Genomic DNA, 15,303 nt, shown 5'->3' with positions numbered 1-15,303 from the left:
GCTTCCGTCGGGGCACTCTGCCCTAAAGCCCCGACTGGTGGAGGGCTGCAGTGATGGTTGACTTTCTTTGACTTTCTACAACTTTCTCCCATCTCCCGACTGCATCTCTGGAGCTCAGCCACAGTCATCTTTGGGTTCTTCTGTACCTCTCTCACCAAGGCTCTTCTCCCCCGATAGCTCAGTTTGGCCGGACGGCCAGCTCTAGGAAGGGTTCTGGTCGTCCCAAATGTCTTCCATTTAAGGATTATGGAGGCCACTGTGCTCTTAGGCACCTTAAGTGCAGCAGAAATTTTTTTTTGTAACCTTGGCCAGATCTGTGCCTTGCCACAATTGTGTCTCTGAGCTCTTCAGGCAGTTCCTTTGACCTCATGATTCTCATTTGCTCTGACATGCAGTGTGAGCTGTAGGGTCTTATATAGACAGGTGTGTGGCTTTCCTAATCACGTCCAATCAGTATAATCAAACACAGCTGGACTCAAATGAAGGTGTAGAACCATCTCAGGGATGATCAGAAGAAATGGACAGCACCTAAGTTAAATATATGAGTGTCACAGCAAAGGGTCTGAATACTTATGTTCCGTACCCGCTGTACTTCCCAAAAACAGGATCACAAGAACAGAATAATTTTATAAGATTATCCTTCAGTGAACTGTAGCTATATAGTACTTACATATCCTTGTAGTCTTTCAGCACCCTGTTGGTGTAGAAGGTGGCAGAATCATTCATCTCCTTCACATATGGACCCGGTTTCTGACTCTGAGAGTGATAGACGTTTGTTAGAAACACTTTTATCTCACTGTCAGGGTGCAGTCAAAACCGTTTCTCACGCAGCTTTGGGAAAGTAGCTGGCCCAAATGCGCATTTGTCTTCATTTGAAATTAAAAGCAGAAGAGCTCAGAATGACATCTTGTATTTAAATGTTTGTGTTGAAGAGGCTTGAGATGGGGAAGTGGCCCCGTGACAGCAACTTATACTGACCAGAGGTTTTTATTTATTTTAATCTAAAAGATTTTCATCTCAAAACTCACAAGGCCAGATTTCGCACTGATGGAAAACAAAGACTGATGAAAAAGACAGAGAGACAAATACTCCATGTAGTTGGAGGATGAGGTAATTTACTGTGTATGCAACATTATTATAGTTTTTTATGCATTTAATTACACTTCATACTTAGACCTGGAATTCTACTATAGTCAATTTAAGATGACCTCTGATTGCATGTGCATTTCCTTTTCAGGAAACATTCATGCTCATGTTTTAGTTTATTGTATGTCCTTCCTTGTGCTCCTGTACACACGTTATACACTTCTGTGTACTATACTGTATGGTTTCTGTGTTTGGGAGCAAGAGTACATGTGATTGCAGTTTTTACTTACCACAGCGACCCAGCCTAAAGCGGGGATGCTCTCGCTGACAGCTGAAAGGTGGTTGAAGAGGCTGCTACCACGGTTGCATTCTCTGAAGTTCTGAATCTCCTGGATGTGATCCGAAATTGGCTTCAGCAGGTCCTGAAGCTCGGTCTGCAGGAGAAGAAGAGAGGAATTAGGAAAAGAGGAAGAAATTAGTGAAAGAGGAAAATAGATGAGTGAGAATAAAAGAGGAGAACGGTGGTGGGAGATTGGGAGTGTGAGATGTAGTACATTTCAACCATCCATCCATTTATTAGCTATACCACGTATCCCTCAGAGGGCTGTGGGTGTGGGGGGTGTCGGGGTTGGAGCTGATCCCAGCTGACACTGGGCGAGAGAGGAGGGAGCTAGACAACTACAGTGGACACATTCTTGTGCAAAACAAAACAGTCTCTTTTACATGCAGAATTCTCTTGAACATGTTTCAGACACTTCTGATATTACAACCCCTGCATTATTTCCCCTGCCCATCCATACCCAGCCTGCTCTGTATACCAGACAGTAATTCCTATACTAGGCTACAGAACAGTAACTAATTTTATTAGCCGGAGCCTTTTTCCATTAGAACTTCCAGGCCTCATCTAGCTCCCCTCCCCATCGCTCTGTTCCTACAAACATTCCTCGGTTCATGGGGAGATCCCGCTGGCCTTGTAAGGCATCCCACTCTTCCAGTGTTTACAGTTTACCTATCACACATGAGCCCGCACACACATACATTCAGGAACACAGTGTTTCATTAGTGAATTGTTGAACTGCACCAGCTATTTTGTTTTGCAGTGAACTGGACACTATGTGGAATTTTTACCGGCAATGAGCTGTGACAAACTTCTTTTTTTATTCAGAAAGCTGCTCTGGTACTGAAATAGTCATGTTTCCAAATGTATCCTACTGTAAATGTTCTGGCAAAGTTCTGTGTAGGCATCATGTCGGAACCGGAGCCAGAGTCAGTTTTCCATGTAAGACCCTTCAGCAATCTGACAAGCTTCTACTACAGTGTCTGTGTGAAAATAATTGATCTTGTTTAAGACGTGTTACATTGAGAAGCATGTGCTGGTAGGGTACCTCATGAATTATATTGCTGGAAAATCAAATCCAGAATACAAACATGAAAACATGATGTAATTAAAAATATACAAATTTGAGAGTTTTTTCTGCATAAAAACACCTATGAACACATGAGTCTACTGTGTGTAATCTGGTGTTATATGTGGTGTCTGTCTAGTTTGTTTAATGCTGTCCTGTCGCTGTGTTCTAACTGTGCCCCAGGGACTGCAAATGAAAATGAGCTTTAAGCATAGTGGTAACATGGTGACCTACAAAGTACATAAGCAAAATACATAAACTAGAGATACCGCCAACGAGTCAAGCTGCAGTTTACACACATGTCCTTCAGATACGTTTAATACATGTGGTGAAGAATTTAAAGAAATTTTTAAAAAAGATATTAAGTGTATTTCTGGGCCAAAATGGAAGTTATCACTACATTGACATGTATGATTCCAGTGAATAATTTCATGTAAGAAACATGTTATCTTCACTTACAGCCTATTTTTAAGGAGGACTGAGAAGAGCTTTGTCACATAGTCCTTGAATCCAAGTGGATGTTTGTGCCAAACTGGAAGAAAACCCCTCAAGGTGTTCCTGAGTTCAAAAGAATGGGATGGACATAAGGTCACAGTGACCTTTGATCACCAAAATCTAATCAGTTCATCCTTGAGACTAAGTGGATGCTTGTTCCAAACACTGTTGTAGTACTTGAATCCAGGATTCAGACTCCAGTCTGGATTTTCAGGACTAGTGACTCGACTAGTGACTCAACTTGGACTCGAGCGCTGACTGCATTCAGACTGGGAAGTCAGAGACGAGGACTCTGACTTTTTTAATAGACCATTTGGCCTAAGATACTGACACTAAAACCTGTTCACCCACCATGATGTATCCAACACATTTCCATCAAAGTGTGCTGGCGACTTGAGACGCAACTCGGACCCGAGGTTTAATGACTCAACCACAACACTGGTGCCAAATTTGAAGAAATCCACTCGAGGCATTCTTGAGATATCGCAGCCACAGCTGTTGCAGGCACAGACGCATTATAACATTACTATATGGACATGATGGTGTCAATGTGTTCTCAAGAGAACTAAAGCTCATGGTGTTATGAAATGGAATTGCTTACTGATGTGCATTTTGCTCTAAGATTAGCTAAATTGATTCATAATTTCCATAGCTATATACAGTAACTATACCTCAGTCTTCCTAAAACTATATTTGTCTAACCATGACTACATACGACATGTAGAGAAGTTAATGTGAAGGCATGTAGAAGACATTAAGAGAAGGAGCCAGTTAAAAGTGTGGGCTCACATTATTTGATGGGCAACGAATGAGCACAACAGCACAGCATCCGACTACCTATAAAAGTACTGGATCAAAGGTAGAGAGTTGTGGGTGAGAGCAGGGGAAGAGCTGTTTTTAAACACAGTGGTGTGTGTGAACCTCCAAAACCAGCAAGACAGACAAATACGCACAATCACGCGCATCAAGCTAACAGACAACCTGAGGTCACATGAGTGAGAGGCTTACTTTCCTTTGGTCTCTCTCTCTCTCTGTCTTTGTCTCAGACTAACTCTTTCTCACACACACACACACACACACACACACACACTTGACAACAGGCTCAAATATAGAACATGCCCATAAAAAGTCAGAGAGCACAACAGGGCTGCACTGCAGAGAAAGGCCAGAGGTTTGTGAGCTGTGTGAGAGAGTGCTTGTACGGGTGGTTTATGTTAACGGGAATTTAGTATGTGCATTGGGTGGTTTGTGGATCACTTCCACTAGACAATATATTTTCTCTCAAGCAGTTTATTTAATCTGCCTTGTAGAAAATCTGAAACATTATACTGGGATTTTCTGTTAAATAAGTTAAATCTATTACTTTAGTGGCAAGTTAAGTTAAGTGTCACAGCAGTCAAGTACAAATGAAACCTCAAGTCTTCGTTTTTGTGACCTAAAAGTTCACCTCTCAGATTTCTAATCTACAGCTTTGGTGGATGCCCATTTAGTTTGAAATATGTTTCAAATGTTCATAAGACAGAAGAAAGATGCTTTCTGTGGCAAATACATTGTTTTGGAAGAGGCTTGAAAAAGAGACAGGACCTATTCCTCTCTGTCACCCCACCCCTCCCCTGGGTCAGTCCTTTCTCTGTAAAACCCTCACTCTTTTCTTGTTTGCATGTCTGACAGTTGCTGAATGCTCTTTTCAGCACCTCTGAACCAATGGCCTGACAAATAGGGAGTAATCACTTCCTGGTGGGCTCTGTGGAATCCTCCAACACACAAATACACACTGAAATCCAATGGGATGATATCATATTAGAGCTCACACACACAGCTTTCTCTCCCACCACCCTTTTCTTTATAAGTGAACATGCTGGGAATGTGTTGTATTAGCATATTTGTAGTCAAAGAGCAGATTAAGCCCTCTGTGAACAGCCTAGCCTGCTGGGTAACACAGGGGGGGGGGGGACAGACTGAGAGATCGGTCAGTTCATTGTCTGGCTGCTGTTAAATGTGAGAGACTGTATTCCATCCAGTGCAATTAATTGCAAAACATTTGCACAACTTAGCTGTTAGAAGAAATGCATACAGCAGCAGACAATCATAATGCTGTATCAAGTCGCATGATACCATCATTTCCACCACTCTTAGCTACATTCTAATAAAACCAGCAAAGAGTGACCTTAACTGCTAATACCAGAGGTAAAGAATATCACAACAAACCAAAGACAGAATAAGGAGGAGCCGGGGTGAATTCACATCGTAAGTCCAAATCTAAAGCACAAAAATCAGAGTGTGCACACATCAGCACAGGGGATGCCAGTATTGGAGAGATGATAGAAGGACAGACACAGATAGGGAATGACAAGCAACAAAGGTCCCCGGTCAGACTTAGGCCGGGGATGCTGCAGCTCATGGCCGGCTCCTTGAAGCCCTGGGCCACCAAGGTGCCAACTCGACTGTCTTATAGTCGAAGCTAGGCCTCAGAGATAAGTAGAAATTGTGAGGATTAAACAGCCCATGCTCTGAAGTAATGGATTTATAAGTCTTCTGGGTTCCTAAATCTGACATCTTTGAGGCATTGCTTAGGGAAAACACACATAGCAAAGTAGTTGGTTTCTTTAAAAGCCTGTTTTTATATACTGTATATTATCTGAAACATTTTATTTGTGTAATCATTGGCATACACAGGTATAGCCAATATTTGTGCCAAAATTTCGGAAGTTATTCCAGACAGCTAATTAATAAGATTTGCTTCTATTGAAAGTCAAATCATGGAGTCACAGAGGACGTAATGTGACCAGTTACTCACCACTTGTGGGTCTATGTGTCACTGTCTGCTGTTATACCTGTGCAGGTTCCTGGTGTGTGGTGACCAGTTTGAGGAACGTTCTCTGAGTCTGCAGGGCATCCTTCACCATCTCTGCCTGTCAAAGTGAGATAGGTTAAGGTTATAATACAGTACAGGTGGCATAACATGTTTTCTGGACTGTAACTATATTGTACATACTGAATATAGTACATTGTTACAGTTCCCTGAAAAAACTGGATTTTCATGGTTTCCTCTCTTTCTCCATGCTTTACTGGTGCCTTTTTGTTAAACTACAGCCAGTGAATCTGTCTTTGTTGCACACATAAATCCAAGTACACAAAATGCACACAGAGCTTGTGTTCGTCCCAGCCAGCCGTGTCCTGTGTGTGTGTGTTTGAGACCTCCAGTTTTGAGCCAAGGGAACCACCAGGCAGGCTCAGTCCTTAAAAGGAGCTCTGCAAACTTAAAGAAACTCCCTCTCTCTCACTCCCTCTCCTCCTCACTCTGCACAGTGACTGGACACAGAGACAGAAATCTTCTTTCAAGGTGCAGAGGGAAACCTACAGAAATAGTTTGCTCTTTCCAAAATAATTTCTTTTTTACTACCTTTAGTCCTCTGTTTTGAAACCCACCCTGTTTGTTTTGGATTTATTCCAAGGACATCACACAGCGACTATTGCCAACTGGCTTAACACAAAACACACTTACACTCCTAGTGGGAATACGGATCATTATCAACCAGCAGAAGGTGCTCCACTAGCACTTTGACAAATGAATGGAAAGTTCAATCATACTCCCATCCTTGGCTTTGTAGAGGACAGGAAACCTGTGACACACACACACACACACACACACACACACACACACACACACACACACACACCGCGCGCTCTCTCTTCTTGTGGGATGAGCATCACACACACACACACACACACACACACACACACACACACACTGCCCGATTTCTACTTTTGGACGATGAACCTCCCACACACTTACTATCCTTCAGTTTTCCAGAACATTAAAAAAATAATTAACACAGGAGCACTTGTCATAAAGAGTAAACTGAACTTGGGGTGTAAAGTTCAGTTGCTTTTGCAGACAACAGGCTGACAAATCTGTCATACTGTAACTGCAGATCATTATGACAACAGCTGTGATGACATCTGTCTACAACAGCTGCTGTGTCTACAAGTGAGTCATCATTCATCAGCCAACATCTGTGTAGAATGGGGACATTTTATACTCTGAATATCTGTGGTGAGCACTTACATGTTTCTCCACCTCGCTTCCTATGGCTCGGCTGTGGTTCACGTAGTCTGACACTGGACCCCTCAGTAGCAAGTCGAAGGCCTCCACACACTGAGTCAAACCTGAAGACACAAGGACAAATCACTGACTGTTTTATGCTTAAATATGTCCACTGCCTTTTTCACACAAGAAAAGTATAAACTGGGTTTGATCTATCCTCTAAACCTCTGAGTTAAGCAGTTTTTAAGCACAGTCTTGCCTCCATCGATGCCATTGACACAGTCCCCGTTAGCCATGCCACTGGACGCCTGCATGGTGACGGATACCTGCTCCAGGCGAGTCACAGCTCGCTCCAGCCGCAACATTAAACCATCCATGGTGACAAACCTAGAAACAAGAGCAGGAATATTTTCTTGGTCTTCGGTTGGTGATTAGTTTTGTGACATTATCTTTATTGATCCAAAACTGTTCTTTTGTTTCCCCTTCTTTACAGGCAGCTCAGACATCAGAACTGAGTCACATTTACTGCCCAACCTCTACGCATTGCTGCTTCTAGCTTTCAGAACACGTCAGGAGCGGAGAGTGACATACGACGTGAACATTGTCTCTGAGCTGCTTGGCCTCCTGCCACAGTCACAACCTCTGCCACTGAACATATGAACATATCACATAAATTAAAGGACGAACAGAGACTGGAGCCAGGAGAATCTGAGAGTTATTTAGTGCAGTAAAAAAGTGACAGACATCCTGTGAAAATGCTATTTTTATACAAACAAAAGGAAGAGGTGTTTTCTTCATCTGCTAGGTAATGGATAAACCTGGAGATCCACTGATATTTAAAACATGAAACCAAAGAAACTGCTTCCTGTCTTTGTAAACGCACATCGGTTTGAATGCTTATTGTGGAAAAGGGGCATTACATATAAAACGTTAGCTCACTGGTGGGGATGCTTTTAGAGAAAGAGTGACCTCAGTGACCCTGCATGTTTGTAAAAACCAGTGGTGGAAGGAAGCTAGGTACATTTACTCACATAATGCACTTAAATACAATTTTGAGATATCTGTACTTGAGTATTTTCATTTTGTGCTACTTCATGGTTCTACTTCCCAACATTTTAGTGGAAAATATTGAACTTTTTACCCCATTACATTTATTTTCTAACTTTAGTCACTAGTTATTTTTCAAAACCAGATTAATACAAAAAAATTCTACTATATAATCATAAGACTTTATTCATCTCTCGAGGAAAATTCATAAGCCACCCAGCAGTACTTCAAATTATAAGCGTATAAAGCTCCCTCTTTACCAGCTGCAACATTAAACGTGAAGTACACACATAATGCATCAGCAATTATAATCCAATATGATATACATTAATGTGAACTGTACCATTCTGTATAATGAATACTTTTACTTTTAGTACTTTAAGTATGCTTTGATGCTAATACTTTTGTATGCTCTAGGGGGGGGGATACCAGAACCTACACACAGACTAGACTGCAACAGCATTTGTACAACACCCATAATGACACAGACAGGACCCAAATTCAGTTTGGAGGTGACGAGGTTAGCTGACCTGAGAGGTAAACAAATCTCCAACTGTAATCAAACACCACTGAAATGCATTAGTGATAGTGGTACAAAACACATTGTATCTCCGTCCTGACCACTGATCAGTCATCTGCCTCATCAAGAGGTAATGCAGGCCTGTTTCCAGTTTTTATTAGTCAACAGAGTGGAATTCAATCCAGCAGCCCAGGGCATGTTTACGTAAACTACTGCTAGGTAACACGCGCCCCCTAATCTGACACCTGCTACCTGCATGTCCAACACACAGTTCAGTGGTGTGAGCTATAGATTGTTTTATTTGCTTTACACAATGAGATATAAAACCACTGTGATCCTTTTCATTAGTATGGCAGCTATGTGGACTGACCTGTGTCCCCTGTCTGTAATCTCTCTAAATTATGTCTAGCAATTATGCACTATGAGGATGGGCGTCCTCCAGTCATCTCTCTGGAAAATTTGCTCAGCGGTGCCAGATGCCTTGTCACAGGACTCAGCTGCTAATTCTGCTCTCTGGGTCACAACAACAATGCTTAGGCAAGACCAGAAACCTGGAGAGCTGGATGCCGGTTGAAAACAAGTGTGCATCAAGTCAGATCTGAACCAACAAGGTCAGCTCTGCTCCAGGAAAGGTGCTTGGATCAAGCGGGGTCAGATTTATTTCTTCAGCTGGAGCAAACACAGGTTCTGGTAACACATATTGTGCAGTTCTGTAGACTATTAACTGATTCACGAAGAAGATTAGTCTATAAACAAAGTGGCTGTTTTTACCCTGCTAAAGCTTTAAATTTTACACATTACACAGAGGACAATGGATCAACTACTGCATAAACACTTAATCACTGTCTCCCCCAATAATAATGTCAAACTTGGATGAGAGCCATGATTCAGAAACAGCCAGTGTCTGTACTGATTGTATTGTCAACCAGCCAAACTCTCCATGGCAATGCAAAGACACAGCCGAAGACACGACTCATTTAGCTTTTCATATGAACTTTCTTTATTCATCTCATCACAAAAACTGAATAGAAAACAGTCGCTGTGGGTTCCAGCCTGCTGGTTGTATCATAAATACAGTTCTGTGGAGCAAAGGCTGAGAAGTACCAGAAAAACACCCAGTGTTGCAATCATATATAGATCATGTATTCATTTCCAGCAACAGCATGAAGCATAGACACTGCTGGCCTTTACTAGCCTCAGCTATAAGAACACCTAACTTTCAGGCAGGTGGGCCACAGCATCTGCCACATAAAGACCCCAGACCAAAGCCAACAGCTGAGGAAGCACACATGCTCTGGCGTCATCACTGGCTTCACCCTGGCCTGCATGTGTCTATAGCCTGGTATCTGATCTGTGGAGCTATATTAGGCCACAGCCTGGAGTTAGCTGCTATGGGGGTAAGATATTCTAATGCAGGCCCCACCGTCCTCTGTGGTACTCTGAGTTTATGGAGAATAGGAATAAAGTAAATCTAGGTAAATAAATGTTTGGTCAGAGCAGTCTTTATGCTACATGCCCTGCAGCCATTTAAACTGTATGAGCTGTTGGTGAAAGTCCAAACTGCTGTGGCATCTTGATTTATATGCTCTACCATAACCAACAGGCTGTAAAGATAACTGACTGAATATTAAATGGTTAATAACATGTGACATCAATGTATTATAAAATCAGTAGCTGATGTACATGGAATTCCATAGTAGCTGCCTGGGAGCTTCTGATCATGTCACATGGTCTTCATCTGCAGATGGAATTTTCCCAATTGTTCACATAAATGAAGATATTCTATTTCTGGTGTCTTTGTTCTGGCGTAACAGTTAAGTTAAAAGGTAAAAGTCGGAAGACAACTAGAAAGAGACGTGATCTAATAGAAAAGCTACTAAATAGATCATAAGATGAGATTGTTTTGCGTTTGGTTAAAAATTAGGAGATTCAAAAAATCAGCCTATACAATTAGTTTGGAACATTAATAGGCTGTTTCAAACTCATCATTAGAGCCACACAACCTCTCTCGGGCCAAAGAGAAGGTGAATAACGATGCCTCATAACAAAACGTGTCTTTGCGCTGCATCTTGACAGAACCTCAAATCCGATGCCCTGTGGTCCACGCCACAAAGACAAACGTTTCTCCAAAAGACAAAAGCGATAAAACAAAACGTTCAGGTCAGTATGGCGTATTCTCACATTGCGTCAATTCTGTGCCCAAAAAATAAGAAAGCGTGGCGCGCAGGGAACAGGTGAAGATGACTTTGTTTGGGCACGAACATATCCCAGTCACACACCCCCATCGCAGCACATAATCCCCCCCACCCCGAAAATCAATTGAACTTAACATTCAGTTAAAGATTCGTCGGTAGAGAGGCGACCTACCTCCCTCACTGGTCCGCAGCAAATTTCTGTCCGGATATTTTGTTGTGTATACCCTGGGACGGATTCGGGACTGTGTGCTGTTGCCGTGCGCTCTCGTCCTGCCTCCCTGCCCCGTCAGTCAGCTGCGCACAGCACCGGGCCTCTTCCGGGATGCCCTAATTAAGCAACACGAAGAACCTGAGAGCCACACAGCAATGGGACCATGACTCAGTGCCGCAGTATCTCCCCAGGAGCAGACGGACGCTTACCTCGCAGGCAAATGGCAGCTTCAGAGCCTGCTAAAAATAGACGACTGATAGACGCTGTGGCAAAGACATCTGCATGGGTCTGTCATGGGAAATGGACACAATACTACTGTTGTGCCCTTGCAGTCATCATCATCATCGTCGTCTTCTTTATTTTTAACGTGGTTTCATCCTATGGTGACCCCCAGCTTGGAAATCCTCCTTTTCACATTCCCCAAACATGAGAACTGCAGTATTTATAACAACTGATGAGCCCATGTAGGTCAAAAGTAGGTAATTTCCTGGATGCTGATAGGCCTGAGTCTGCAGGTGTAGAGTTCTATAACACCTACATGAGCCTGCAAGTTTAAAGGGGTACTCCACTGATTTAGTGTCACACTTTCCTCAAGTTGTGTGATTTGAGATATACAGGTTTAAAAGGTTTGGTCAAAGGTGAAGCAGCAGAGGCTGAAATATTTTGACTCCTCCAGTATGGGCCATGCTCAAAAACATTGGTCTCTTTAATTCCCATAATGCAACGTGATTGTATCTTTTATTATGTTCCATTCACACAATGTCATCAGAATGGGATGAGATCCCTTCTCTGTCCTTATTATCCTGACTTGCCAGTGGTCTTGTAGTCACCAGAGGATTGGTTAATTGGCTTGTTTTGCTTTTATAAATCGCAACAAAAGTCCATGGCAGGACATGAGAAGAGATTTGTGGTCAGCACCCTAACCTCTCAAGCATCAGGCCACTCCCAAACATCTAAGTTTTGTTCTGTTATGTATTTGTAGTAGTTAAATTAATTAACAAACCAGATACAAATTAACAGCCATGTTGACACTTCTGTAGTTCTTTTACCATTTGGAAGCTGACTTGAACATCTTTCCCCACTCACTTCCTTCTTACAGTCTTAGTGCTATCACCTGAACATAGCACAGACTCCACACACCTGCAGGCGTTCAGTATAGTGTTCAAACACAAACCAGCCACCACCAGAGTCAAAGAAGACATTATATGTAGCTCCCAAATGTTTTCAGTCATATTCTCCATAATGAGTCAATTGAACTAGTGCCCATCAAATTTCATCAAAGTGCTGTCATTCATTTTAATAAAGAAAAAGCTTTAATGTAATAAGTTCAGATAGCTTCTGATTTTACCCATAAGGCCTTGCTGTATCCATGATGTGTTACAGTCACCCACTTACAGTTTCATGTTTCACCAAGGACCAAAAATACGCCCTGGAGCTGGGTGAAAGAAGGGAACTACTCATTTTAACATGACTTATTGATTAGAGAAAGGATGAATCATTGATAAACTGAGCCACAAGGAACCTTATTACGTATCACTTGGATCCATGCAAACTCTGGGTGTGACTTTAATGAGAGTGTTTCAAATAACTTCTCCTCAAGGTGGTTTCACAATGAGGAGCAGAGCAGCATATAGCATGTGTGATGTGTTTGTCACCTTGCAGCTGCAGCCAGACAGGCAGTAAAGCAGACACACAAATACACATGCGCACGGGCACAAAAGAAGTGTACAAAAAACTGTAAATAGGGGTAGATCTAGAAACTTTTGGACGGGGTGGCCAGGCCGGGGCACAGACTCAGAGAGGGGTGGCACATTTGAAATACATGTAAAAGGTAATTAAACCCCTAGTTCTATGAAATACAGTAATAAACCACACATTATCAAAAATCAAACTGTTTATTTTGTGCAAAAAAGAGACACTTTCTTCAGGTAATGTTGGCTACACTCCTTATTTACTCCCGGCCGGGTCCATCGCTGCTGCACAGCTGGATCCGCACGAGTGTAAGGAAGCATGTGAAGAGAGCCAACAGCATGCGGGTGTGTGTGAAATGAGGTGTTTCATGTTGAAATGACCTCACATTTTTGAGTTCATGAAAACAAATATCACCAAGCATTTTAAATACAGAACATTTTATTCTGATTGTGAGTCAGTTTTGATGAAAACCTGATATAAAGGTTTAAATATCAACAGGACCTTTGCATTCAAATAACAATACTTTACATGCCTTCATCCAGCAACAGTAAAATGCCTCCTTAAAAAGGTTTTTGCTGTTTATTTTTCATATTTCCCTTGTAAGAATAGTTCAAGTATAAACATTCCCAACAGTGTAAAATAGCCCATCTGATGAATATTAAGCAAAAAAGCACAGCTACTAAAACCTTGATGACAACTATCCATTCTGGTGGAGAAAGCAGCATTTTTTCTAGTTTTTGTCAAGATCGTTATTATTATTTCCTCTCATGTAAACACAGAAGAGGCAGAGTACAATCTGCATGCAAACAGGTCTGCATTTAAATAAAGTTCTTCCATACAAAAGGCATCGAGCTAATATTTAATGTCATGTTCAAAAAAATCAATAAGATAAAAAATAAAAGTACAGTGCACATAACAGTATTTTAAATAATTCCTTCATCAACAATTTTGGTTGAGTATGTTAATAATAATAATTATAATAATATTATTACTAAAACTAATCGATAACTTATATATGCCTTGAGATGAATACAATAATATTATTCATACAGTACCACCGCTAAGTCTCTCAGAGCATCAACATAGTTAGCCCTCAAAAAATAAATATCTTAAATAGTTGATTTCTCTGTTTTCTTTTTTTCAGTTTTCTCTCTTAAATAGCAGAAAAAATGTAAAGGCACACAAGCAGTAAACCTCACCCTCTCCACTCCACCTGGTGTTCCTGACAGACATGAGGCAGGCTGATTGTTGGGGTGGTTTTGGTAAAAGTGTGTGTTTTTGAGTGTGTACCTGACACCAGACTACAGCAGCACAGAGGTGGAAGTGGTGACAGCGGCAGGGTTGAATGAACTGGGGGTGCGAGATTAAAATGTGACAGCTCAACAAACGAGCACAAGTGATGCGTTCTTTCCAGAGTGATCCGTCGGCACGGCGCAGCCCCGTCCACCCCCCCCCCCGCAGCTGCTCTCTCCAGCTTTCGTCTCTCCAGCTTTCGTTCTCTTCCTCTACATCCCAGAGGCAGAGAGAAACACAACTGTGCTGCCTTTGTCTTTGACTGCTATGTGTGTGACTCTGGATGCATGTGTGGTTGTGCATGTGAATACAATGTGGAAAAGCAACTAATTTAGTGTTTCTCATTGTCTGAAGCTGCTTTCAACCACTCTCCTTTTGTCAGTGCCTTTGTTTTCCAAGTCCACCTTTTACTCCAAGAGTCAAGTCAGAGTTGATGACATTTTCAGTCTTTTTCTCATTTTTTTTCTCCCAGTGATTTGTTTGCTTTGCATAGGTCAAGAGGTCGAGATACGTAAAGACAAAAATAAAAAGGAAAAAAATGGACATTCAGCATCAGGAAGATAAAAAAGTAGTTCTTCAAATATGTGTGACACAACAAGTTACAACTCCTCCACTTCCTGACAGAGGTCAAAAAATAATAGCTAACACTTTGGAAACGGTTCCATTTCCCTGATTATATTAACTAAAAAATGCACTTTAAATGACAAAACAAACAAGGAGTGCCCTCAATTTGTAAAACAATAACAGTAATAAATATAAATTAAACGAGGGCATCAAATAAGCAAAAATGCTTGTGGAACACCACAAGAAAAAAAAAACAAATATTTCCTAAACTAATGTTAAAGACAGCAATAGGACTTAAAGGCTGAGTTTGACAGCTATACCGAGGACAAGGATTAGTTCCTGCTTTTCTTCTCTAGAAATAAGTACTTTAATACAATGATAAAAGTAATGAGAATCATAGTAATATTAACAACAGCAACAATAATAGTAAATCACTTTCCATTTTTTGTTCTGCCATTTTTTTCATTTTTCTTTTGGTTGAAGCACAGCAAAGGGTAAAGTTACTGTTAAAAGAGTTCCCACCTCATCATGATTCAATCTTTTTTAAAATGACTCTGCCTCCAAGTTGCTGGCACGCCCATTCTTAAAGCTGCTCTCACTTCCTTTTCCTTTGCTGCTCCTTCTCCTGACCTAATCAGCTGTGGGCAGGGGCGGGCCTCTCCTCTGCATGTCCAGTGCTTGCAGTGGTTGCTATTGCATGCGGTCAGCTTGCAGCTGCTGAGGCTGGTACTGGCTGAAGGCTGTGG

The 15,303-nt window shown here is 41.7% G+C and overlaps 1 protein-coding gene across 2 annotated transcripts in view; it reads right to left on the bottom strand.

Moving 5' to 3' along the window:
- Nucleotides 1-11,510, bottom strand: part of cap2 (cyclase associated actin cytoskeleton regulatory protein 2) — a 17,908-nt gene extending 6,398 nt beyond the window's left edge. Inside the window, exons 1-7 of one of the 2 annotated variants that reach the window (XM_020606903.1) lie at nucleotides 11,218-11,510; nucleotides 10,970-11,124; nucleotides 7,295-7,422; nucleotides 7,057-7,157; nucleotides 5,822-5,899; nucleotides 1,377-1,520; nucleotides 671-756 (exon numbers count right to left, since the gene is read on the bottom strand). In XM_020606903.1, coding sequence (XP_020462559.1) covers nucleotides 671-756; nucleotides 1,377-1,520; nucleotides 5,822-5,899; nucleotides 7,057-7,157; nucleotides 7,295-7,412 — 527 coding nt within the window. In that variant the 5' untranslated portion in view covers nucleotides 7,413-7,422; nucleotides 10,970-11,124; nucleotides 11,218-11,510. Of the gene's footprint in view, nucleotides 1-670; nucleotides 757-1,376; nucleotides 1,521-5,821; nucleotides 5,900-7,056; nucleotides 7,158-7,294; nucleotides 7,423-10,969 lie in introns of both variants that reach the window. The other variant, XM_020606902.1, reaches the window with a different exon arrangement.
- Nucleotides 11,511-15,303: the final 3,793 nt, after the last annotated feature.

Source organism: Monopterus albus, unplaced genomic scaffold (assembly GCF_001952655.1).
Source record: "Monopterus albus unplaced genomic scaffold, M_albus_1.0 scaffold82.1, whole genome shotgun sequence".
Lineage (NCBI taxonomy): Eukaryota > Metazoa > Chordata > Actinopteri > Synbranchiformes > Synbranchidae > Monopterus > Monopterus albus.
Note: the sequence above shows the minus strand (reverse complement) of the source record. Positions and strands in the feature narration are given on the sequence as shown.